At 43.1% G+C, this 27,483-nt stretch overlaps 1 protein-coding gene across 4 annotated transcripts in view; it reads left to right on the forward strand.

Moving 5' to 3' along the window:
• Positions 1–27,483, forward strand: part of cacna1g (calcium channel, voltage-dependent, T type, alpha 1G subunit) — a 118,419-nt gene that overhangs the window by 12,552 nt on the left and 78,384 nt on the right. For all 4 annotated transcript variants that reach the window (XM_028407797.1, XM_028407796.1, XM_028407795.1 and 1 more), the window contains exons 2-7: positions 24–157; positions 11,363–11,460; positions 22,746–22,905; positions 25,213–25,507; positions 25,913–26,005; positions 26,118–27,009. In XM_028407797.1, the coding sequence (XP_028263598.1) occupies positions 24–157; positions 11,363–11,460; positions 22,746–22,905; positions 25,213–25,507; positions 25,913–26,005; positions 26,118–27,009 (1,672 nt within the window). The remainder of the gene's footprint in view (positions 1–23; positions 158–11,362; positions 11,461–22,745; positions 22,906–25,212; positions 25,508–25,912; positions 26,006–26,117; positions 27,010–27,483) is intronic.

The following is a 27,483-nucleotide window of genomic DNA, read 5'->3' on the forward strand; positions in this document are numbered from 1 at the left end:
ATTGTCTGTCTGTGTCTACGCAGGACTTCGACGACTTCATTTTTGCATTCTTTGCCATTGAGATGGTGATTAAGATGGTGGCTCTGGGGATTTTTGGCAAGAAGTGTTACCTCGGAGACACGTGGAACCGCTTGGACTTCTTCATAGTGTTGGCTGGGTGAGTTACACAATTACACAAACAAAACACACAGGTGGCCAAGCATAGCCGTGCATAAACACTGGAGGCTGCCACACACACACATGCAACACATTTGGGCAGTAATCAATCTGAGAGTCTGCAGATTCTCCAAGCAGGACAGACTAGAGAGCACAATAGATGTTTTGAGCTTCTGAATGTGAGTGTGTTGTGTTGTGTGAGGTCAACGGGCTGCAGGGAGGAGATGAGCCCATATTGGATTTGAAGCGTGAACTTGGATGAACCAGCTTTATAAGTAAAATCAGGCTGTTTCCCTCTGGGGCTCTGCTGGGTTTGTCATTAAATAACTTCACCCTAAATGTCCCTTTTAACTAGATAGTGGTAGTAGGTGTTCTTAAAACCTGATGGAGAGTGGGAGACTTCAGCCACTCTTTAACTTGAGTGTATTTGCAGATTGAATAGATCTTTACCTTTAATACTGTGTGCATGCACAGCATACTGTCTGTACATGCACTTGTGCAGCGTGTGAATACACAGTGTCACACACACAGTGTAATTTGATTAAACATGTTACAGAACATAGCCTGCTGGTTTCAGTCTGACATTTTCATCACACTACATCCCCCGCTGCTTTTTAATGCCATCCTTCTGCCACAGCTTCTGTTGTCCATCAGTGGGAGCAGGGCACATTTCCTTCTGCGTGCGACTGCTTGCTGGTCGATGCGTGTGAAGCGTCTTTCAGCAGCACACACAAGGCTGTGACACACCTGTATATCAGCACATCTTGAGTTTCCTGGTTTGATTACTTCTCTCCTGAGTGGATGTCAGATGGTTAAAAGCTGCAACCCTATTGGTCAGCTTGGCTTCTGGGACAACTGGTCTAGTGTCAGAACACCAGAGGAAATAAATTCACCTACTGACCGATAAGAAGGTCAGAAAAAGGTTTTAATGCATCTGATGCGGTGCAGGACAGGGAGTAGCACAAGGAGGTTTCACAGTAAGACATCCCATCGAATTTATTTTTAGCAGTTAAACTAGACTATGTTAAGTTGGAAGAACCTCCTCATTCCATCTACATGGACAGACAGGCAGCAGGCCTCTCCTCTAATGCCCGGTTTACACTGTGCGATTCTTGGCAGTCGCAGATGAAAGACGCCCATCGTAGGAGAATCGTGGTGGTCTTACGTCGCGCTGTGAGGCAGGTTCCACAACGGCCGTTGTCAGCGTCTTGCGACCAAAGACAAGCTGTGATAAAATTCTAGCGGTGTCAGAAATTTAGGATGACTGTCTCACAGTGTGACAGCTGCTACGACCTGTCACTCCGCATCCATGTCCACCTCCTCCTTGCATGTTAACGTACATCGTAACCTGCGATCGCCTGCGATTCAGTGAATGGTCATCGTACAATCTGCACGCATCGAACTTGACGTCGTACCAAAGTTTATTAGATCCACATTGCATAGTGTGTCATGCAATGGTCTTATAAGATTGATAAAAATCGCACAGTGTAGAGAGGCCATAACTCCCTTGCAGAGACTTACTGCACCTGGACAGCTGTTAACACACTGGACACCTGGTAGATCACTATAGGATGCAGGGAGCTGCTAGTTTCTGCAGATGTTAGTACGCTGGGATGTATCTGATGATGGATGGTGTACACAGATGTCTGCATACACACCGATTTGACTTGCAAGGTGCCAGCTGTGCTTGCAATGGGAGAGTGTGTCTGAAGACTGACTGTCACTACCTGCATATGTATGAAACACCTCTTTACTGCTGGAAAAAAACAAAATAATGAGAAGACCTATGCATCTGTGGTGCTTGCAACTGCCTGACCCACAAATGAGTATTTATAATCCTAGCCAAACTGGAGCAGATGTCCACAGAGACCCTCGCATACACCTGCTGATTCTTATGGACCCTTGTCTCCTCACATATGCACCTGATGATGCCTCCTTTCAAATGGAGCAACAGACTGTTATCACATCCGCTCGTCTTTTCCTCAGCATTTTTTTTTCCTTTCATGTCACTCCTTATTCTGTAATAACAGAAAAAGTCACAGAAATCATTTCCGAAACTGCTGGCAGTGTTGGTGTGTGTGTATGTGTGTGTGTGTGTGTGTGTGTGTGTTTCCGAGCATGCACAATATGGAGGGTGGTTAAAAACAGGCACTGGAGACGATGAAGCCTGTTTCTGTATCTGCTGGCGTCTGCATGTATGTTGGCACGCAGCGGAGTGTGTAGGTGGTTTGTATATGTTAATATGTTTTGGTGCATTATATTTTCTGAACAAAAAAAAAAAATCTCATCTGTACGGAGAGCCCCCAGACATGCTGAGACAATGGTAACCAAGGTAACGACTGGTTGTCGAGCATTTGATATATCCTGGCAACAGTTGTTAAGTCTGCGGAGGAAGGCTCTGATGAACTGTTTGTTTCTTTCCGAGACGATAATTACAGCTAAGCTGCTTTTTCAGCAGGTCTGAACTCTCTCCTCCTAATCACCTCTCTGTCAGGAGGGAATGATGGAGGGACGGCTGCACAGAGCAGGTGGATGGTGCAGAGAAAGATGTGCAGGGAAAGAGTTTATGGCTTGTAAATGGTGCAGGGAGGCCAGGATGGATATTTTCTTCTTTTTGTTGTTGTTGTTGTTGTTAGCTTAGCATGGAGGCTCACAAGTGACTAGTTTGGAACTGCTAGTTTGGAAAAGCAGTATTCATGCAGTTGCAATCTGCAGCCTTGCCACTAGTTGCTATATCCATCAAACTGGTCCTTTAATTTGAAAGAAGTAACAGCTACTTTCACCAAAACATTGTCTGCTATCACACACTAGTGACACTCCCACCAGCATCAACGGTATGCAGTGCTAATTAGCATGCTACTGTGTGCAATATTGTGTTAGCATGCTTGTATTAGCATATTAGCTCTACCTGATAGAACTCCTAGCATACATGTGTGCTTGTTGTAGTTTGGGGCATCAGTCTTGTCATGGCTAGCTTGTGATTAGCTTGTAGCCTAACGTTTACGTGTGTATTATGTTGTATTTTTGTTACAAATAATATGGTTGTTTCCAGCCTTTTAACGCCATTAAACTTCATTGTAGTGTAAGATGAGATTTATTATGTGTTATATATTTAATTGTATTTTAAAAAGGGAACTACTTTTCTTGAATACTGGGGTTAGTTAATGTGGCGTAAGCACAAAATGAAAACCCCACCTGTTGTGTTGTGCTACGGCTAATGACAGAGGAGAAGAAGAATGAAGTGTTATGGCCGCTACCGGGAGACAGCTCCCCGTGTCTCTCTCTTGCTTCCCACACCTAGAAATAACTCTAGTCAGCTAATAGTAAGTGAGGAAAGGTTAGTTAGGACAACAACGTCCTTTAGTTATAAGTTTTGCTGCTACAGCTAACGTCTCCTTTTCTCCAAAGTATGAACGGATTCGGCTTCAAGCTAACGCTAAGTTAGCTAGGTGCTCATTCGGTGGATTGTCGGACATTCAAAAAAAAAAAAAACAACAACAAAGGACGTAGTAAGTGAGTGACAGAGATGGAGGTGGCTGAAGCTCAGACTGTTGGGTTGCATGTCAATATTCTGGACTCTCAGTGCGCTAGTATTACCCGATCCAATCTCAGTAATATCTTAATTGTGTAAAGATCTATAATAATAAATATACTATGAAGGGTAAAACTGGACCCAATGAGAAAGAAATCAGTGTAAACAAACTAAGTTGCATTTAAGCCTGAGCTGTAGATTAAATGACCTGTTAAGAGAGTGCTTTTCTTTTATTTATGAATTTATTGATTGATTGGTGCAGCCATAGCAGAGGGAGTCTAAACAGCACAGTGCTGCAGCACTTAATGTAGAAGGCAGGGTATCCTATCCATAGTACATCAATCTGACTTTACACTCTCTCTGTGGCTGTGATTTCTCCTGGGAAGAGACAGAAAGGATAGGTGAGGAGGAAGGGTAAAATAGATTGACAAAGGGAGAAGAGAACAGAAGCAGAGGCAGGCGGGTCGATTGTTTCATTGGACTCAATATTTCCAATATTTTGAGGAGAGATTCTGTGGATGGAAACACTGGTCAGCATGTATATGTAGATGCAAAAAGCCTCACAGGCTTTTTTTTCTGTCTTTGGAGATAAAAACCTTTAATCACTCCCTGCAGTACGCTGATGTAATTGCTGCCATTATGCCATATGCAAGATCAACATAGTGTACGTGCAGTACATGTAATCACTGCCTTTATCTAGTACTTGTCATCCATCATTTTTTCACCTCCAGCAGTTTTAATTGCAGCTTGCGATTGTTTTGGTTAATTCCCGTGGCAAATGTTTTTCTTTTCTAAGGGATGTTTGTTGGTCTGTGTTTGTTTTTTTAAGATTTATATGTTTCGTTTTGGGTGAAAAAAAAATAGCAAGTCGAAATTATTTTGATCAAAAAGTTAGGAATTTCTGTTTGTTTCTTTCATCTCTTTCCACACTAACAACAAACCTTTACAAAGATAAAAACATTTTTATATGTGGAAATAGTGAGTTGTTTTACAGTTTGTAATTCCCATCAGGTAGTTGTAGCTGTGAGGGTGATAGAAGTAGACAAAATTCTTCCAGCACACACACAAAAAAAGGAAAATGATGTAACAAAAGTTCCATGAGGGCTCCAAATCCCAGACTTGCATCATCTTGATCCCATTCCAATTATTTAAGGTAATTTTATACGTGCTTGTCATTATCATTATTATTGATCTTTAAAATGTGAGATTAGCACCTTTTACTGGCTTTAAAAATTTAGTGCTCCCACTTGGATTTCAGACCTGTGATTGAGTCGCACTAAATGGAGGCGAAAAAGAAACCCTGAGAGTCGTCTCCTTTCTTCTTTTAATGATTTATTGATGACATTTTGGATCAGCTCCAGCACAGTGTGGGAGACAGTTGAAGGAAGAAAGAACATAAGGAGAGGTGAGGGAAAGGCGGAGAGAGGGCTAAAAGACGTCCAGAGAATGGAAAGAGAGAGGTGAAGGGAGGGCAAGAAGTGAAAGAGCATCAAGGGGAGAAGAAGAGGCAAGCTGACAGAGGGAGGCCCTTTTTTAACCTTAAATTGCTTTCTAATGTAGTTCTATGAAAAAAATGAGTCAGAGACTGTCAGAAATGTAGAAATCTCATTTCAATCTCATGTCTGCGCATTAAGCGCATGACTGCAGCCAGCTGTGAGTATTTTTGGTCACAGAGGTCTTAGTTAAGTTCAGACCTGCTGGGCTGAGGTGGGCAGATTGACAGGCTGACAGCTGCTGGTTCAAATACTAATCAGCTTCTGAGTAATGCAGTTCTTCATAAATGTCAATAAAAAGAAAATACATGCTTTTTGTACTGCTGTATATACTTTTAACGTCTAGCTCCAGCTACATTTCGCAAAATCGAAGCTTGACTGCTGCTGAAAACAAAACAGCTTGCATTGTCAGGGGGACTCAGACCCCAGACTCCTCGCAACCTGTCCCCTAACACAGTCCTGTGATTAGATGATGTCACAATACGTCCATATATTCTGGTAGCAGAAGCGTAACCACGTGTGATAGGTCAGGCTACAGCATCTCTGTTGCCCTTTCTCTAGTGCTAAGCTAAGCTAAATGCATCCTACCTCCAGCTCAGCACTTATCACACAGGCATAAAAGTGATATCTATGTTTCTGTGCCCCTCTCTGATAGAAAACAAGGGTATCTGAATGTTAAACTATTCCTTTTCTATAAAAGCAGAGTGTGGGCGAGTAATGTTACAATCCAGAGGTGAGAGAGAGAGAGAGAGAGAGAGAGGACACAGACAAGGATACAGCATCCATGAACAATGATGGCCATTAAACAAACTGTCCTGTCCACTGTCAGCAGCCTCCCCTCTCCCTCTGTCTCTCTGTAAGCTTCCATTAAACACCACCAGAATTGGACGGCTGTATTTTCTTGTCCCGGGTGTCCTTATCAACCTGGGTTCCTCTCCATTAGCTAGATTATTTCCCCACTACAAGCAGGTCAGCAGATTGTCCATAGATTATCAGTCAGAGGCATGGAGGGAGCGTGGGAGTGAGGGACGGGGTGCTGGAGAGACAGAAGCAAAGATAAAGACAGAAAGAGGCTGAGTTCAGAGATACTTTGCAGCATTTGAATGCAAGACTGTGTCTGTAGCCAAATAATAGAAGGGCATCCTGCAGCCTGTGTTGATTCACCCAGTGTTTCTAAATTAAATTCTGCTCTCATTTATTCATTGATGGGAAATCCTCCCTGTGCACAAAAGGTGAAGAGCGATGTAAAAGCTGAATCCCAACAGCAGCGGGGAAGCATTCTTTACAGTAATGATAGAGGAGACAGCTGGGAGAGGAGTGAAGTGAGGTGAAGCCCTGTCAGAAGAGAGAATTGCAGGTGATCACATTTTATTTCCTGCTCCACAGAGGAAGAATGAATCACATACAGTTCTGCATAAATATGACACAAAAACATCAGCCTGAAAGCGACAAAAGAGTCCAGGGTACCCTCTAGGCTGCTAAAGGCAGCTCGCTCTCTCGCTGGCTAATGATAATGTTCATGAATCCACCATCAGGAAGACATATTTTATGGACAGATAGAATTATTAAATGAGATGTCTAATCTTGGGAAAAATAATGACGTTACATGGCGGTGGTAGTATCATGGTTTGGGCTGGATTTAGTGCATCTGACCCAGAATGACTTGTCAGCATTAACAGAACAATGAGTTCTGAATTTTCATCTAAGGATGAAAATGACAGCGAGAAGTGACTATTCACCTGTTTGTTTGACATGTTAGTGACATGCTAACTGCTACTTGCTAGCTACATTTGAATATCCGTTTTAACCTTACCATCGCTGGGTGGATACAGTAGCAACCTCTTTATAATTTATATTCCAGACATCAATGTTCCAAAATGAAATTGAATACACTTCAAAATTTAGGATTGTGCTTTGTACGAGTCATCCCATGATGATTCAACAACTTGCCCTCAATTACAAGCAAAATCCGGACCCTTCATTTCCTACATATTAAACTAAATAAAATAGTCTCGATTGATTCCGTGCTCCAAGCGCTGCAGTAATCAAACAAATTGTAATTTTTTGATAATGGAGAAGAAAAGCCCTGCGGCATTAGCAAAATCACATTAAAGTTAGTTTGATTCGGTTTGACCTGGGACTAGTGGGTTTAAATTAAACTGTTTTATATGCAGGATTGTGGACACACCAACATTTAATGCCTTTCTGTTCTGAAGAAAACTGCTCATCATCATCATCATCATATCTGAGAGAATGAGATACTCAGTCATCAGACATGACTGTGAAGAATAAGTTGGTTAACATTTGGGGTAGATAAGCAGCAGAGTGGGTTGGCAGAAAGTGTTACTGATGAAAGGCTTTCAATCTGATTCAGCATGAAAACGCTCCATCTGCCACTTATCTGTAGGTTTCCCTCTCTCCACTGCTGCTTATGATGATGCTATATGCACTTAAATATTATCCATGTTGTCTATGCAGCAGATTGATTGAATGCAGTGTTAACAATATATATATATATATATATATATATATATATATATATATATATATATATATATGCACACACACACAGCCCAGACTTCACGTCCATGCACAGAGCTATCCATCACTCATTATTCATTTGCTAAGGAACATCTAGTGTGACTGCCTGCCTGTCACAGATGTGAAGGCGGCTCAAAAGCGAACAATTTGTGACTAAAGGAATATGAGAGGAGAGGACAGATACTTCATAATATGTAATAATGTGACAGAATATGATGGAGGAGTGCAGCTACAACTGCCTGATGTGAACTAAAGCCACTAATAATGCACTATTTGTTCACTATTTGTTCAACATTAGCATTATCATATTAAGCCTAATATTCTGTTCTATGCAGTAAAAAAGCTGACTTTCAGTGTTAATAAACTACAAAATCCATTATATCTTATTATGATTTAGCAAATAATTCGCTTGGTATTATCTTACTGTATGTTTATGTTATGCTAGGCTAAACTTACCCTGGAGCTTTCTGTGCATCTGCAGGTCCCATCAAGCTTCATATTTTACTCTGGTAATAAGACAAATAACATAAACAGACATTATCAGCCGGCCACGCGCTGCATACGGAGCGATCAGTGGGCGCAGCGGTGGTGGGCGTGCATATTGTCTGTTCATATAAAACAGTTTAGGATACCTAGAGCCATTTTTCAATGTGCTGTGCAGCGAGAACGCCCCAGCTAACTTCATTAGTTATTCAGGAAGTGTAGCCTATTTTCAACATTATTTATCACAGATCTATTGATAAAACAAACTCTCCAGCTGCAAATTGAGCATGAAAACTGAGCAGACTCCATCATAATTTGTCAGTTTTATTCAGCTTTTCTCACTCTATCATCACGATTTGCATAAAAAAAAAAAGATTTGGAGTTGGGGAAATGATGAAACAATGCAGCAGATTCATGCACAGCTGCCTCTTCACATTGTCACAGTGCAGGGCGACGGATGGATGCACCGACAAAGGTGGCCAGAAAGGCAGGCCAGATAAAGGTTAGGTGAGGACAGGATGGGTTAAACATTCCACAGCTGCCTTGCGTACTTTTCCTATTATAGGTCTTTCTGGGTGGCTGTATGGAAAGCTGTTTGTGTACCATCCTTCATGTGCCTGGCTCTTTTGACACACACACTCTCAAACACACACACATACTCTCTCTCTCTCTCTCTCTCGCTCTCTCTGCGATAAGAAAGGACAAAGTAAGAAGCTGCTGACATGCCTAAAAGAACATCTTTTTATTGCATGTCTTACATGAATCTCATTAAAATTTTGCTGAGAGTTTGTCCTTGTGAGGATCTCTGTATCAAGATGTGCAGAAGTATCATATCACTAGATGTAAAACAGCTTTTTCATACTAGGCTCCCTCCCCTCGCCGCTTTAGTTTGGGAATTCTCCTCACGCAAGCTCCCTTCAAGGTTGGGCCTTCCCCCGTCCTCTCCTGCTTCTCATTTCTTCGTCTTCCTCCTCCTCCTCCTCCTCCTCCTCCTCCTCCTTTGCCCTTCCCCGTACCGGCATCATCAGTGCTGGCACAGACTCTGACGAAAACAGCGCACGACTTCCTGCCGTTTCTATCGTTTGATACACTCCATTTCTCCTCAGCTGTTTTCTTCATTCCAGATGAGGGGAGATGGGTCAGTTTTCACCGAGCACAACATACTTCATCTGGCTCTCATCAGGGGCAGCAAGTGTTTTTGCATGGACTATTTTTTAACAGACATCATTCATCATCTGCTTTTAAGTTTGTTTATGTATCTCTGTCTGACGAAAAATTGTCCTAATATTTGTATTACATTTCTCTGGGGATCCATTGCTCATCTCAGGCACTCAAACCCATTGGTGTCCAGATAATGTGACTATAAATTTCCCATAGGGGGACTGTACTGTTCAGTACTGAAATCACAATAAATATTTATGTATAATCTCTGCCTTCTATACACTGCTGTACCCATGTGAGCCCTTTTGACTGGCCTCAGCCCTTTTGTGGCTTTAATGTGTCTCCTCATATTTTAACATACATGTTAAAACGGCCAAAATAACATGTTTACAGGTGCAGGGAAAGGTCATGATCATTTAGCTTCATTTTACTGTCATGTATAGTGAAAATAAACTGAACTTAAAGGGGAACTACATAGTCTCAGTATCATAGACTAAAAGCTTGCAGCCTTTTACCTAAAAAGCTCCTCCAGAGCCACGAAGGACTCTGAATTATACATTGTATGACTCCTAAATTAACGTTGACGTGTAATATAAGTGAAGTGCTCCTTTAATGGTATTTTTATTTCCTGTGTGATGTCACCCTTATCGTTCTTATATAATAGTTTTTGGTGCTGTAGCCCTTTGTCAGTTCATTTTGTGCGCTCCCAAAGGGTCTGTTTTTTTTTTCTTTTCTTTTCTAAGTGCCGGCTGATTTCTTTTGACCTAAATGTCCATGGCGGCCATTACTGAACATTACACAGCTGCTGATGTGATTTGCCTGCTACCACGGGCTCTGCAAGATACTGTTAGCTTCATATCTCCCTGCTGGTGGTGGGAGGGCATCTCTGTGCTGTTCTGTCAACTGTTTACCCATTTACCTTCTCTCTCTGGCCTGCAAGCCATCTGTCAGCTCTGGATGTGCTTCTACATTTTGTGTGTGTGTGTGTGTGTGTGTGCAAGAGAGAGACGGTGTGTATTCCAAGTGCCGCTTTGGTGTAACAAGCCAGAAAGACTCGTACTGAGACACCTTAATGTGTTAAAGGAGAACATTCAGAGGTTCATTAAGGGAGTTTCTTGCACTTAAGGTGACACACACAAACACATGCACACACACTCACAGTCCGACATGTGTTATGAATTTGTCAGACAGACAGACTTGGAGTCGGTGCGAGGAGGGAATTCCTTCATCTGCACGCTCCTTCAAGCTGCACATGTGCTCAGCATCTGCTCCACACACACATAACCAGAGAGAGTGAGTGTGAGAAGAGATGACGATAAACACTGATCAAGAAACAAGAAAAATGTTTTTTGAGGCATTCCACATTCTCTCCTCTTAAGTGCTGTCCTTCTAACCTCCCATCACAGCCTGAAAGAGCTTCTAAAGAGCTGCTGGAGAGGTTGTTCAGAGTGTGTGTGTTTGCTGTCTCAAGGTTAGGAAGCACACTGATCTGATGCTGCTCTTTTATGTACTGTGGATGCCACATCCGCCTCTCAATGACGAGTGATTCACCGCCACGCGACGTCTCAAAGGGGATGCACATATGCCACTCCATCCTTTGAAGGCTGATTGTGCCAGGTTGCATGTAAATATGTGCGTGTGTTTGACACACAAACATTGCATGCATGCTGCGCTCCATGTACAAGCACAAACAGGCGCAGCTTAGTGTGGTGGTAGTCAAACTTTCTGGTTTGCACTCCAGTGAGCGTTGGAATGAAAGCCTATTGTTTGCCAGAACACATGCATCGCAGCCATCAGTGAAGGCTAGAATGTAAATGGGTTCAAAGCATTGGAAAATTAATTGCTCTGTGAGTGGGAGAGAATGTAATACATGCAGTTTATAATTGGCTACATAATATTGCTTTTACATTTTCTGTGTTTTTTTTTTTGATTCCCTGATGATCAAACTGTACAGAAGCAATGAAGAGTTCTGTGCTAACATATTTTCTTTTTCCAGGATGTTGGAGTACTCGCTCAACCTGCAGAACGTCAGTTTTTCAGCTGTGAGGACGGTCCGCGTGCTCAGACCACTGAGAGCCATCAACCGAGTGCCAAGTGAGTGCAGACTTACTGACCTCTCACACTTCAGCCAGGAGTCCCAGGACACTAATATCGCCTCGCCTCTTTTTAATGACAAATACACACACTGAGTGTTCAGGTCTAAACTAGAGTCGCTATGCATGAGCTTTAGGCCTCTGTGAGTAATTATCAGAAAAAGAGATCATAACACAGAGAAGCTCACATGTTTATACACTGGTATCATGCAATAATTCCTGATTTTCTGACATGATCTTTATCAGCTGAGGGAAGCTCTGTCACATCTTTCTTTGCATACACTTGCATGAGATAGAATGTAACATCTGTTTGTGTTTTAGCTTTGAATGTAAGCCTACAATATATTGCAAAGTCTTTATAAAATATTTAAAAGACGTGTACCAGTGAAAACCATGGATTTCTTTCCACACGTGTGATTTGGCTGCAAACTTCTCCAAGTTACCCCAAGCTAGCGTCACCTACTACAACTGCAAGCCAAAATGCCGTTAGCCATTAGCTTTTGCAGAGCTGTATCTGATGAGCAGAATCTATGAAACGGTGGTGACCTCTAACAGTTTGAAGAAAAAACAAGTGAAACAAGACCTCATTCTGATTTTTATAAGTGTTAGTGCCATCAAAGACAGAATGAAAAAGAAATAACTCATCATCAAACACAGCGACAGGTGACGGTTTTCTTTTATCTCCCCTTTGGTCATCAAACACCAGTTTTTGTGATGTTTGTGCTCACATGTCAGAGAATGGGTTTAGGTATGGAAGCTGGAAAAGGCTCATCTAATTTTTCTGCCCTGCTATAATGGTCTTTCTTTGCTTTAATTGATGATCATGCAGGAGGATTGGATTCCTACACAGTGGTGAAAGTAGGTCAGAGACAATCCACACTTGGTATGCTGCTTCCACTGTGTCTCTGTGTTTTGGCTTTCCCCATCCAGCCATCCAGCCAGCCAGCCATCCAGCCAGCCAGCTAGTCAGCGAGCTCTGGACTCAGACAGATTTATATGCAATTTTCTAACTCACCGACTTTTATTAAAGGACCGTAGTTCATAGCAACACTCACACACACAGACTACCGCACTTGTTTATCACGTTGCGAACACACAAATCCCTCGGCCACTTGCCCCGTCTGTCAGATCCTGAAGTTTCTCTGCCTGTTTCTTTTTTTTTTTTTTTGCTCCCATCGGTCTCCATTAGCGCTTAGAATCAGTGTTGATTGAATTTCCAGCACACGCATTAATGTTCAAATAAATCATAAGGCTTTATATGCTTTCGTTCTTACCACCACCTGCAACGCTTTCATTTAAGTACCGATCCTAATTATGTCATTAGCCTCTCTCAGGATCATTGCTCAGCTTGTGTGTGTGTGTGAGTGTGTGTGTGCAGGTGTTTACCTTGTGTAGACACATGAATGGGACATCAACCCCCTTCCCGTCTCTCCCATCCCATTACTGATGACACTCCCCAGCCTCTTGTGTAATCTCATCCTCTTGTCAATCAAAGGCGTACTAGGGGATCCACCACTGCCACCGCTGCTGCTCATTAGGCCGCACACACACACACACACACAGTTATGCTTACTGACTCGCTCATTAGGCATCCAACCATCCTTCATCCTAACCACAGGACTAATAGTGGCATTAATGTGCGGATGATTTGGTCTGGTTCTAGCCCTGTGGGGAAAATGTCATCGAGTAGATTGGTGGTAGTGGTGGTGGGGTGTCCCTATCCCTTTGGTGTGGCTGATATCTGCCCCCCCCTCCAGTTTTAGCCAGCCTAATCAGGTTTTGCAGAGAGGCTTGCGGCATCCATCATGACTCTGGGTGTGGATGTTTGTTGTGTAGCTTGGGCTCTTTCTGAGACACACTTAACTGAATTTGAATACATGGAAGCTGTGAATGGATTTCCTTCATGTAATATTGGATTTATGGCACCGAGTCAGACATCTTTTACCCATCTCTGTTTTCACCATTGAGCTAGGATGGTAAGAAACAAGACAGGAAATAGGCTGAAGTTGCAGTTTGCCCTTTTAAAGTTTGACCATGGGACCTGCAGTGTAGTAGTTATGAGTCTTATGTGCAAGCTTTAATTTACATCTAGTTTTTACCAACAACGTAGTGAGTAGCTATGCTTAATCATTGTGGGACATACTGATAGTCACACTAACTTGTCCATTATGAATTACAGACCTGTAATTTGGGAGGCAAAATAATGTATTTTTGCTGATATTTTTGTGACTCATTCTGGTCGAGTCACTTTAATCTGGTCTGAATGACTACAATCTGGATGACTGTTGTTACACCTTTATGTCAAATGGTAAAGGTAGACACAGTACCAGCTGATGCTGATTACAAAAGGTCATCATGACCTTTGGAATATGCAAAGTTAGTGTTAAAAGATGGTGTTTTTAGCCTCATTATAGCAAGAATTCAGTGTGAAAAATGCTTCAGTAAGTAGTAACTCTATTACCCATTGCCCACACTTAGCATTAGTCAGCAGTGACCTATTATGTGACAAAATAACTCTGAATGCTGTAAAAAAATAGATGAAAAGTCATTTCCTGGTACCACATGGGTTTCCCCACCCCTTTAGGAGATGAGACTGAGCACAGATTCTGACCGATTTGTTTAGCTTGGCTAAAAATGCTATCCCGTGTCTTGCTCATTTCATGATATCATTGTGGTGTGAATCATCATTTGCGTAATTAAAGGCTATTTTGCCAGGATGCCAGCGGAAGCTGCAGCAGCATCATTGTGAGAACATCCTGATGCTAATTCAGTTCACTGTTCAGCTCAGAGAGCAGCAAAGTCTCAGTCACATCCTGCCATTTTTTTTTTTTGGGATTCCCTCAGTGAGTTGTTTGAATATGCTGCAATCAACCTCAGGTTATCCTAATCTAGTGTAAGAAAAGGGATGTTGAAGAGCTGCATCTGCATTAGAATGAATGCTAAAAGCCCTGAGTGAGTAGCTCACATTCAGGGCTCAGGTGTGGAGCAGCTGAACACTCCACAGGTTGATGGGGAGCCAGTGTGCAGCATTTAGCTTTCAGCATCAAAGCTGTGTAATAATAACTATTGTCTAAGGGATAGTATGTTTTACAGCAGAAAGAACACAAATCAAACAGGCTGTCATCAGTATAGAGAAATAAACTGTCCAGAAGGGATCCTTAGTTTACTATAGTGCATAGGGAGCTGTCAGTTTTAAGCATCGTAAATCCTGTAAGTGGAAACGATGTGTGTAATACCCTCTGCTTTTGTAGGGCAGGAGGAATGTGTCATTATTATGTATTCTGGACATCTAGCTGTGTTATAACTGGAGTCCACTAAATCATTAATTGACACACTCCAGGTATATGGATGGAATATGAGCCAAGGCTAGCTAAAGATGCAGGCAAGACAGCACTGCACACCTCAGCTGATGGATACTGTAGATTAAATGGCTAACCAGGTCAGCAGGCTTCCCTATAAGCCTGTCAGTCCAAGCTGGTGTAAACTTTCCATCGCTAGCCACTTTTATTTGAATTTCTTGTTGATATGTGTCCACTGCTGCCAAAAATGTAAGCCCTCTGAGCCTGGATCAGCAGATGTATAAACTGTTAGCACTCACATCCCTCCTATTTTCTCACTCTGTCTACCTTCGGCTTGTATTAGAACAGAAGGTTGGAGCTCATCTTAAAACACACACACACACACACACACACACACTTGTATTAACGAACACATTGTTCCTGGGCCGGTGTCCATGTCCTGAGCTCTGGCAATGATTGATGCGCTAACATGGCAGTCCTGCCAGTGAAAGTGACAGATACATTTTGCAGGCCTCATCCACTGCCTGGCCAAAAAAAAAGTAACAAAAAAAAAAATCCCAGACCGTGTCGCTGCATCACCACCCACCGTCTGGCACCTGATTGGCTATTACGCTCACGTCCAGTACCAGCTCTGTGGGGACCTTGTACAGGCCCTGTCATTGGCTACATCAAGGCAGACATGACAACTTGTGGCATGCCTCTCTGTGGGTCTCAATATTCAAAGGGAGCTGCCGGACAATGGCGTGTCCAGAATATAGTACCTCTTCCTGCTTTACCGGAGGATCCCGCTGTCTGGAACATAATTTCACGGCTTTACTAAAGAATTTTGCTGCATGGAAATCTTGCTTTTGAGATAACGAGAACAGTATTTTTTCTTCCTTTATATAGCAAAAGCTGTATTTAATAACTGCAACTGCAACATATTGTCAGCAATTGCCACTTTTGTAACCTTGATTCAGCTCCTTAAAATAACAGTGAAGAGCTTCTTTAATGGGTTTTTCTTTTAGTCCTTGAGGCACTGAAACCTAGAATACTCCCTTCAGAATGCTGAGATGTTATTTCTCTGCTTGTGTTTGTAGGAGTTAAGGTGCCATTGTTAAACACAAAAAAGGAAAATGTCTTTTCATCCTCAGGCTTAAGTTCTACATTTATTTCACTCTTCAGCTGAGGGGCTTTCTTTAGAGAAGGGGGATGCTGACTGCTCACCTGACAAAGTGCCTTGTGGCCTTAGCAACCGACTGAAATTGCAATTCATTATTTGCTTACTGGCTGGGGTTAATGTAGTTTCCCCACTCTGGGAATTAACTGTTGTTTAACGCCAAGAGCAAAGAGACGCTTGTGATTTTACAAATAAAGAGAGTAGCGCTTGTTTGTAGCTGTAGAGAAGTGTTGTCCTGAGTGGTGTAGTCATTATGGTAGCTTTAGGAACCTTCAGTTGATGTATTGTTCTTCCATCAGAGCGACTTTTACTCTGCTCTGTAAAAAAAATATCTACATTTATTTTGATGCTCAGCGGAGCCAGGTCATTCAGCAACGCGCAGACTGAGCTAGCTAAAGGTATAGAGAATCTGATCACATCACTACATCAACATTATGCCACACAGAGGATCTCAGAGAATATTTTTATATTTGTTAATGAAGTGGAAAAGCACAAAGCATGGGCAGCAAAGTAGCCTCGTGTTTGTTCCTTTTTAAACAAGCATTGACTTTCAAAATGATCTTGAAACTTTCAGGTAAACTCCTAATCTCACAAATCAACACTCGTTTCTGAAGCAGTCCCTAGAGGACTTAAGGTCATGGTAAAGATGAAGCTTAACGCTGATAAGTCTCTTTCTTCCTAATTGCCTGAAAACAAGAATATACCCAACATGTTTTAAACTGTATTTCTTTTGGACCTTTGTTTTTTTAGACTAAAGCCAAGAACCAAATTTGCAGACAGTATCAGTTCATCCCCAGTGTGTCCGACAATTCTCAAAACATAAGATGATACAACCCGTTTGTAGCTGCCCCTTACGACATCATAAGGGGCTACACACTACACTGCACCCTTTACAAGCCACACTGGTTGTCTTGACTTTCTTTGCATGTGATGGGGAAAATAAAACGACACCCCTTCCAGACAGGAGCATGTCTGACGGCAGATAATTATTAACATTTAAAGCTGCAGATGTGAGCTCAGACTTGAAAGACGCTTTCTGATTAGCTCAGATTAGCTTGTTAAAAAGGCCTTTACAACAGAGAAACTAATGAGCAGAGATCAAGCACAAATGAATAACAGTATTAATAGCTACAGAGAAAGACTGGCAATGGGCCTTATAGACTCGTATTGAGACAGGGACTGGATTTATTGAATGGAATTGAATTAGCTGAATAAACCGAAATAGGATGGAGGGCAAAGCTGCAGGCCTGCAAATTAGCAACAGGCCTAACATGGTAAAACATTTATAGACTTGATGAACATTTTGATGCTGTGAGTAAGCCACGTTCGAGCGAAGTGTTGATTGATAAGCCGGAGGCAGCAGTCAATAGGTGATAATCACAAACACACACACACACACACACACACACACACACTCTTAGACTTACACTTCTCTGACTTAACGAGATGGGGTCCCTAATAGCTCTTGCATGCCTACTGATTGTTTATCCACGGCTTGTGCCCTTTTCACAGAGCTTTATCAAACACACACACACACATTTTCCTCACAGACCTGCAGTGCATGCACGCTGGTATTTCTGCCCATGCATCAATAATACGTAGTGTTTCATCCTGTTCTCCACGCTTTGTCAGGCTGCGCCTCGATCTTACACACTGTCTTGTACTTAAAAAAACCCTAAAGGCAACAGCAACACAACAACATCATCAACCTCACAGCATCCTGCGCGCCCGTGACCTCCTCCTCCTCCTGCGGCAAATTGTTTGCCGAGCCGCAGCACTGTAATTAAAGAGCTCACAAGAACGTCCCAGCTTCTATTCTTCTTTAAGCTGTTAGGAAGAAGCTTGGGGTTTTATAGCAGGGCCTAAGTCAGCTCCTTGACTTCTTCTGTTTTAATGGGGATGAGAGGGAGAGCCCAGAGGGAGGACGGCAAGGGAAGGGGTTTTTGATCCAGGGGGCTCCTTGTTTAGCAAAGGGAGACAGGAAAACGACCCCGATAAGGTTAGAAAGAGCTCAGGAGAGGCAGTTGTTTGTCAGAAGATGAAAGTAACAATGTCACAGAGTAATCCTGGTTCTTCGCTGTCGATCCACTGCATGAAACAAAAGCCCTTGTTAGTCAGATGCAGTTGGCACAAACATGTTAATTTCTTGCTTAAAAACAGGACAAGCTTTATTGTTCAGTCCAAATTCATTTTTAAAGTTTTACCTGCTATGGTTTTTTTTTTTAACCTCAACATATAGGTCTTTGATCACGTTGGGAGGATTCCCAGATCAGCTGAGGACAGGTGGGGCAGGCTGCTGCTCAACAAAGCTGTGATTTGTCAAAGACATTTGACTTTAAGTGTTAAATTTGAACACCAAGGTATGGAAATAGTTCCTATTAAATGATGATTCTGTAGAGGAAATGAAATCAATGCAGTCCAGGGAACTCGTTAGTGAAAGCATGCTGAGAACAAAAATGGTATACCAAATTACCAGTAGAGGTGTACCATTTTTTTTGTTTGTGAGTTGGTTTAATGTTTGATGCCAGTTTTTTTATTATAGTTGTGGTGGGTAGAACATGGGAAGTTGCTGGATGAAAATACTTATGCTAAAGATTTTCTTTGGAGATCTGGAAGGTGTTGGATGTATATTTTATGGCACCTTGAGCTCAAGCTGAATGCATGTAGTTTATTTATACTGGAGAGAAGATAGAGAACTCTATAGCTGCCGAACTCTGTTAAATAATAATACAGATGGACAGTATATACCGTAGTTGGGCTGTCCCTTTAAAGTCAGTCCACCATAGAGTGCAGTCAGATATGATTCTAAATGTTTGTACAGAAATTAGTCAGTATGAATCAGTGCATAGAAATCAACATCAGAAAAGTCATTGTAACTTTTTTTAGGTCTCAGTCTGGTCCGTCCTTCGCTTTTTATTGTTTCTGCTCGTCTTTGAGTCACATGGCTCACTCATGCAGAGGCTTTTATTTATTTCTGGGAAGGCCTAGTCATCTCTGTCTGGAGTCACTGACACGGAGGTAGTTACCATCCACTCGGAGCAAATAAGGAGAGACGCAGGTGTACACCGGCCCTCGACTCAGAAAGCCCATTAGTTCACAGTACACAGATTACAAAGCTGGCTGGGCCGAAGCTGGACCTGGACAGGAGAGCAGAGGAAGCAGACCTAATCTGCCTGCTAACAGATGGCTTCCCCGATCACACGCTGCAACCCGCCTGCCAGCCATGTTGGAATGGAGTGGCCGCCCACGGCGAGGTTGGAGAGGGCGCACAGGCGGAGGAGGAGATGATTGTTATTGAATATGAAATGTCGATCACTTGGAATGAGCACGCTGCACAGGTCGGGAGAGGCTTCTCTTATCTGGGAGATAACAGAGGTTCTTCTTCGGATATTCAAGTTGATGAATGAATACTTGTCCTCTTACACGCCTCTTGTCCAGATGATACATTATTAGATGCCATGATTGATACAACACACAAAAATAACCATCTTGAAAAGCTCATTTTCACAGATATTTTACACCCTCCTAACTTCACTCAAGTTTAAGATCCATCAGTCATGGTCCCACAAATTGAACTTGACTCTAAATGATCAGAATTTGATATGTGACCTGATCCCCATGTCCCCAACTCAGGGACACCCATGAATTCCTTATTGGCATTATACATATTAATATGTGTTATCACTGTCATCATATCATTCCCATACATATAGTCTAATAGCTACCTCTTCTGCCTACTCATAGCCCAGAAGGTGTGTTATCATGTACTGGGATAAGTGATAAGGAGAAAATAACTCGGATTACATCAGCGATCTCATATGTGTCGTTACCATGGTGACCCAAAAATGAAGAAGTTTGCTTTAATTTTCAAAACCTAACAAAGTATTAACTAACCCTGCCTAAACAATGGTAGAGTGCACCTACTAAACCTACTAGCAGACAATTTAATGGGATAATAACTCCTATATGGTTGCTTTATATGCAGCTGATTGGATGTGATCCTACCAGGTGATCAGTAGCAGTAGTAGCAACGGTCAGATCTGCATAGCAACAGGGTATTTTTAAGAAATATTTGCGATGCTGGATGCTTATGTTAATCCGGGCTGCTGTCACTGATCTCGGGGCACAGCTAAGCAGCATCCTCACAGCTCAGCATTACACTGTAATCACTGCTCCACACATGCCTGCAGCGACCAGAGAGAGACAAGCAGAGGTGTAGTGTGAGTGTGTTCAGGGCTGTTATGTTAAACGTGTGTCCTACCAAAGGGGCAACATATAACCACAGTCTGTGACTCACACTTTCACATAAATCCCTTTGCCAGAGTGCTTCTGTTGAACCATGACAGGATGTTTCGGTGCAGCGTAGCATATAATAACTTTTTGATGGTAGAAAGATGTTGTCTTTGCGCCTCTCTCCCTCTGATTGTGTTTGCTGTTATGCTGGTATAGCATCCTGTGCATAATGCGGCAGCTATTACACAAATTGAAAGAACTTGAAAACAGTGTTTTCTCAGCTCCGCAGATGTCATTCAAGAGTTTCTGTGTTGTCAGCGCTGTCACATCTCAGCCCAGCCCGGCTTGGGTTTCAAGTCTCTCGCATCTTTTCCTTTGAGGGAGCGACGGCTGCAAAAGCCACAATGCAAACATGCGTGTTGTCCCGCGGATGCTCAACGCTGTCACTCATTCTCCTGTCCTTCAGCGGTACCTTCACTCCTCTCCCCCCCTTCATCTGTACCCTGTTTCTCTTCACTGTCTTCAGCTCATTTGTTTTTCAGATCTGAACGAATCCATAAACATCAGCATTCTCTTCCTTCTCCCATCTGAGACATTCCTCTGTCTCAGTGTGTGCCCACATATAAATAAAAACTCAAAAGCTAGCCCCAAATATGAAAAGTTCCTCATGCAGTTTTGTGTGCCACTCCCAGATGACACAGTATTCATGAAAGGTGTTGAAAAGTGGAAGAATTGTTATTGAACTGTAGATTTCACTGCAGGTAAAACACATCTCCTCAGAAGTGAAATTTATGTGCAGGAAAACAGTCATTTCCTCCTCCAAACGATGCTCACTGTCCACATTCATATTAAACTCGCACTTTGAAACCACCACAAAAATCAGACACATCCTGTAAACAACACAGACAAACAGTGCTTGTAGCTTGGAGGCCCATCACACAGATTTATTCATTGATTGCACCAGCAGGCATCCACAAAACTTGGAAAGTATTCTGTAAAGAAAATAAGCAGCTCCTTTTTCTACCTTTTTTTGTGTTTTTTAAAGGGTCCAGTCAAACACCTAAAACGCTGTTCTGTCAGATTCTTATCCTCTCCGTCTCTGCTGCTCGCATCATTGACTCGGTGTCCTTCCCTCCATCTCCTCTGTTCCTCAGTGGCCCAACAGATGAGCCGTGCTGGTTGCTTTGATGAGGACTAACCCAGCCTCTCCAATTACCCAGAAAACCCCCGATCAGAAAAATGATTTCTTATTGTTATTAACGCCTGACTCACCAGGTGACTGCACAGTGAGACGGGCCGAGAGGGGAACGGGAAATACAAAGAGATTAGTGACAAGAGAGCAGATAGATACTAAAGTTCAAAATCTGCAGCAGCAGAGGGACGCAGCTAGAGTTAGCAGAGGGAGTGCGTAGGTGGTAGGAAGTGTGTGTGTGTGTGTCAGAAACTTGAGGAAACACTGTCCAGAGAAAACAGAATCAGAGGTGCACTGTATGAAAGGAAAACAAAAAGCAGAGCTGACTGCAGGAGGCCTGCTGGCATTCTCGCAGACCGCTAACAAATCTCAGGACTCTGGTGTCTTCCTCAGATATATTTTTAACTTTTTATTCATATAAAGGAAGGGATGTTGCTAAGCACACAGTATGATAGCATGCTTCTGGTTACCGTGCCTCCCTCGCTCTGCAGCAGCACCAAGATAAGAAGGAGTAGGTGATGACATTTTAGCCTTATTTCAGTAAAAATGCCAATTCTGTTGTTCAACACAACAACACACCATTGCTACGTTATGTCTGAAGAACAGACAGTTGCTATGGAGGGCGACACAACAACACACCATTGCTATGGTATTTTCGAAGAACAAACTGTTGCTAAGCAGAGAAAGACAACCTTGTAAAAACAAACTAGGCCCATTATAAAGGTCTCTTAATGAGTGTTTCAGTGTACCTATGAGACAGCTTAAGTGTAAAATAGGGTAGTTGCATTATGGGTAATGTAGTCACCAGCATAAAGAATGTGTGAAATAAATATTATGTAACGTAATTTGATTGTCAACAAGTCATATATATCAATAACTATCATTACACAAAGAGTGGGACCTTTGCATCCCACTGACGTAGAGTTTCATCCTGACCAAGTGATACATCGATAAACAAGTTGTTTACAAATAACCAAGAGCAGTGTTCCATAATGTGACAATGAGCGACCGCCATGTTCTGACAGTACTTAATGTCAGAACATGTGTTACACACATTAATGTGTGCAACACTAAACACAGAGAGGCCAGACTGTGATGTTTATTATTTGCAGCAGTTGTCATTTTTATTTTATCCTATAAAAATTGTTACAGCATCTACTGGCTGTGTGCAGTTTAATTTTATGAATACAACATGACAAGTGTGCAATCATCTTTGTAAATTTAAAACAGGGCAGCATTAAGCAGTGTGAATGGTTCTAAATGGTGAGATGCTTATTAGCACTCATGTAGACCGCTCGGCGCTCACATCAGCTCTGATAAACTGTACCTCTTGTACTGATTGAATCCACTGCCCGGCTGTTTGACCTGTTTGTCCTCGTCTCCTCTCTCTCTGTCTCTGTCAGGTATGCGTATCCTGGTGACCCTGCTGCTGGACACACTGCCCATGCTGGGTAACGTGCTGCTGCTCTGCTTCTTCGTCTTCTTCATATTCGGCATCGTGGGCGTCCAGCTGTGGGCCGGCCTGCTCAGAAACCGCTGCTTCGTCAAAGACAACTTCTCCTTGTGAGTTCATGCCCATATGCCCATGGTGTCACCTTTAAAATGTGCAAGCACATTTATTTATTTATTTATTTTAGCTAAATTATGATTAGCTAAATAGCATTTCCTCCTCAACAATTTCAAAAATTTGTTCTATTTTTGTTTCTACGTACCTTGTTTTAAATTACAGCTGGAGATGCCTCCATGTGTTAACTTGACTCATTAGCATACATCTACCTACCTACCCTGAAGCTTCAGGGCTGTTTACACTTGACAACATGAAAACATTCATTCTTTAGTGTTGTTTGAATAAGATTTATCGGAATTGTCACTGCACAAACTGGGCTTGGTTGTTACTGTGCATTGAGGCCTGCTGGCCGATTGATTAGAGCAGAGGGCTTCTGGCTGCAGAAAGGCCAATTAAAACTCAATATGCAGCAGACAGATACTAGCAGATAGAGATTAATGCAACTGGTACAGAGTCTTTGCAGCTTCAAAGCGTTAATATATTAGAATTATTGTCTGAAATTGTCTGCAGTAAGTATAGATCCACACCTGTGCTCAGAACCTGCCTGTATGCTCAGTAATAAGAAGTATTGATGCTGATGCAAGAACTTGTATTGATCTTATTTACAGGATTTATTCACCATTGTCTTAATGCAACTGCGGCAAACACAGGTTTGCAGCAGGTCAAGGTGGATCATGGGAGGGACACCTTGACCTCATTGCACTAAAGTAGGTCATGCGCTAAAAGTCAGTGAGGTTAGCGATAATAGAGTCTCATCACTGTGATGAATGGGAGGAGCGACAGGCTCCAAAGGATAATGAGAAACACCCAGTATGGTTCAGTGGTATATGGAACATGGGCACCCGTGACTTATTCATGTTCTCTGTGTCACCCTGGTTTCATTACTCTCTATAGGATTTATGACACCTCACAGATGTAATTTAAGTTCATGCATAATGGCTTTGGTGAGCCCGCATATTTTTTTGTCATCATCGTCATTTTTTAAGACATTCCACTTGAATATAGAAGGTCTATATCTCCATATTAGATGAATGTCATATAAGATAATCTTTATTAGGCTGATTGAGACTGTGTGAGAGCACCCGTTAGGAACCATGCATCACGGTGGGGTGTGATAAATCCACACTGAGCTCATGATACCAATAAGTGCTCCGGTAGATCATCCCAAAGTGTGAAACAGCTTTTAAGGATGTATAAATAAGAGAGTGTGAAGTGATCCTGAAGTGGAAATGGACGAGGTCTGGTACCGCAGAAATATGCGACATCACTGCGCAATTAATACAGCAGCCGCCAGCTGAGAGTGTGCTGACAGACGAGCCAGATATTACACAATCGCCAGACACACACCAGTGACTCCAGACAGACGCTGCAACTAGACATGCCAAGAGGTGTGACAGCAGGCAAATATGCTTTCCAGCTCGCACTGTGCACACACACACACACACATACAGGGGTCTCCCCAGGTATTTGGCCCCCAGTGTTTCCAACACAATTACCACTTGCTTAGCTGAGGAGTTCTCTTATCAATTTGAATGAGTGCAAATCAGTGAGATCAGCTGCTGCATGGAAGAAAAACCTGAACATTTTGGGAGTGAGAAAATGACAAAAAAAACAGCAGCTATGCTGCAAATGCTAACAGGCTGATCTGCAGTTGTTCAGTATTATGATGTTTCCTTGCAGATGTGTGAACTTGAAACAAAGTCTGCCAGGAGCCTGCATTCCATGCAAGTCGACGTTGACACACACATCCTGCTGCACAGTTTATGTTCTTTTAATGTGCACACGTAGGCAGCCGCAGACCCCTTTACACAACCTTCCTTTAAAGTCTGTCTGTTTTAGTTTCCATGGTTGGATGCTATTGTGGCTCGTACATGCATATCCATGTAGTTGTATTCACACTTATTACACATTCAACTTCAGTCATACATAAATATGATAACATATGATAACATACTGCTTTTTTATCCAAGAAAGGAACTGAAAGAAGTGATCCTCTAGGGTAAGCTATTGGTTTGAAGAGCTCATTTTTTTTTCTGATTTCTGACTACAGTATGTCTGTAGTTGTGCTGATCCAGGATCACTTGATCTTTTTGAAATTCATGCTTAGTTCTTCATAGCCAGAAGCTTCCAGACTAAACTCTGTGATGGTACTTGCATGGTTCTGTATGTCAAGCAAGCCTGTGACTGATATGCAGTTGATATACAGAATGGATCTGCTATGCACTTGGAAAAATGTTTAACCTGTGTCCCTTTTTAATGATCTCTTTATGACTTCTTCATCTTCATCCTCTTCCTCCTGCCAGCCCTCTGTCCCTGGAGCTGGGGAAATACTACCACACCGAAAACGATGACGAGAACCCCTTCATCTGCTCTCAGGAACGTGAGAACGGCATGAGGCAGTGCACTACTATTCCCAAGCTGTATGAAGAGGGTGGCCTGGAGTGCACCCTGGACATGGACTCCTACAACACCACTGATAACACCACCTGCGTCAACTGGAACCAGTACTACACCAACTGCTCCGCCGGCCCCGTCAACCCCTTCAAGGGAGCCATCAACTTTGACAATATCTGCTACGCCTGGATCGCCATCTTTCAGGTAGGGAAGCTAATAAATAGTTGGCAACTGCAGATCTTCATGTTATACAAAAAGGAGATGAAGAGGTGATCGTGCTGGTGGCTGAGGTATTAAATGCCTCACAGGATTAGCGGGTCACACCAGTAAACTGCAGGCTCTTTCCTCCTCTCCGTTTGTTTTCTATCTCTACATCATCTGAAAAGCCTTTTGTTGGCATGGTTATTCATCACTATCCAGCTGAGGGGGGTAGTTTCAGAGGACAAAATGGCAGACTACAGATGAGTCCTCTAATAAGTCTGGAGTGTGTGAAGTACACAGGAGAAATGTTGGGGATTTTGCTGAAAAAAAAATATGCGTTTTCTCATTTCTATTTTTAATTCTTCTGTTTAATCTTTTCTTTCTGTGCCTCCCTCTGTTCCCTTTTAGGTGATTACTCTGGAGGGCTGGGTGGACATCATGTACTTTGTGATGGATGCTCACTCCTTCTACAACTTCATCTACTTCATCCTACTCATCATTGTAAGTGCCACCAGCTGTGTGTGTGTCTGCTGATGATTGAACCATTGGACTGGGGGATGGGCATGTGAGAGTGTGTGACTAACTGTGTCATCTGTCCCCTCCCCATCCTTAGATCGGCTCCTTCTTCATGATCAACCTTTGCCTGGTCGTCATTGCCACTCAGTTCTCGGAGACCAAGCAGAGGGAGAGCCAGCTAATGAAGGAGCAGCGGGTGCGCTTCATGTCCAATGCCAGCACCCTGGCCTCCCTTTCCGAGCCGGGCTCCTGCTACGATGAGCTGCTCAAGTATCTGGTCCATATCATCCGCAAGGGTTTGAGGCAGGTGGCTCATATCTGCAGGCTCCTGGCTCGCCGTGCTGGGCTCAACATCCCTGCCTCACCCCCAGCAACTGAGCCCCAGCGCACCCATAGCCAGAGGAGGAGGCGAAAGTCCTCCAGGCAGGGGTCCGTGTCGGTTCACCACATGGTGCATCATCATCATCACCACCATCATCACCACTACCACCTAGGCAACGGCAGCGTGAGGGGAGGAGGGAGCATCAGGTGTCTGGAGGGCAGAGATGTGGAGGCTCATAACAACAATGGAGGGGGTGTTGTCGCAACCACCGGCAGTGGGCACCTTGCTTTGGCTCTGCCCTCATCTGTGACAGCGACCTCTGACACAAACCTCGCCACTTTGTCCAACCCTGGCGCCGACTCATCCTCAGTTCGCAGTGTGTTCAACATAGAAACCCTTCGCTGCACTCCCTCGCCTGTTATCCCGGGAATGGCTCCAGGGTCCTTCGCCCTGGCTCCGGCTCCCATGTCCAGATCCATGAAGAGGAACTCTGTGCCCTTTGCCGCTCCAGGGCCTAAGAACTACCCCACCCTGCAGGCGAGAGCCTTGGCAGAGTCCAGGCGAGGGAGCGTTGCCACCAGCACCCTGACAAACATCAGCCTCAATATTCCGCCAATGGCTCTCGAGAGGCGGCCATCAAGCCTGGTGGACACACACACTCCAACAGGTAGACACACAACAAACAGACACACAATATACTGTAGCTTCATTACTTAAAGGGTGTGCGAATAACAAGAATATCTCATTTACTTAGAATCAGTGTTTTATTTCCATATCAGTGCTGTAGCAAATTAAGTGGAAGTGTTTCTTTTTCTGCAATCAACCATTTGGCACAGTGCTATATCGATTTGCTGTGACCTGAAACTATGAGAAAGGCATTTTCCCTGACAGACAGAAAGACTGCTAATTACACTCAATAAATGTTAATCCCTCATGTCTAAGCTCGCAGCCAGCTCCGTTTGCCCCTCCGGCCAAGTTCGAAAAAGGCTTAGCAAAAAGTCAGGCCAGGTCTCCTTAGGTTGTACAGACGGTGGGAACAGTTGGCTGCCAGCCAGTCAGGCCACAAACACAGGCATTACTCATACAGCACACACTGCCCATCACCATCAAACACACTCTCGCTGACAAACACAGAACTGCC

This window comes from Parambassis ranga, chromosome 6, assembly GCF_900634625.1.
Source record: "Parambassis ranga chromosome 6, fParRan2.1, whole genome shotgun sequence".
In the NCBI taxonomy this organism is placed as follows: Eukaryota; Metazoa; Chordata; class Actinopteri; family Ambassidae; genus Parambassis; species Parambassis ranga.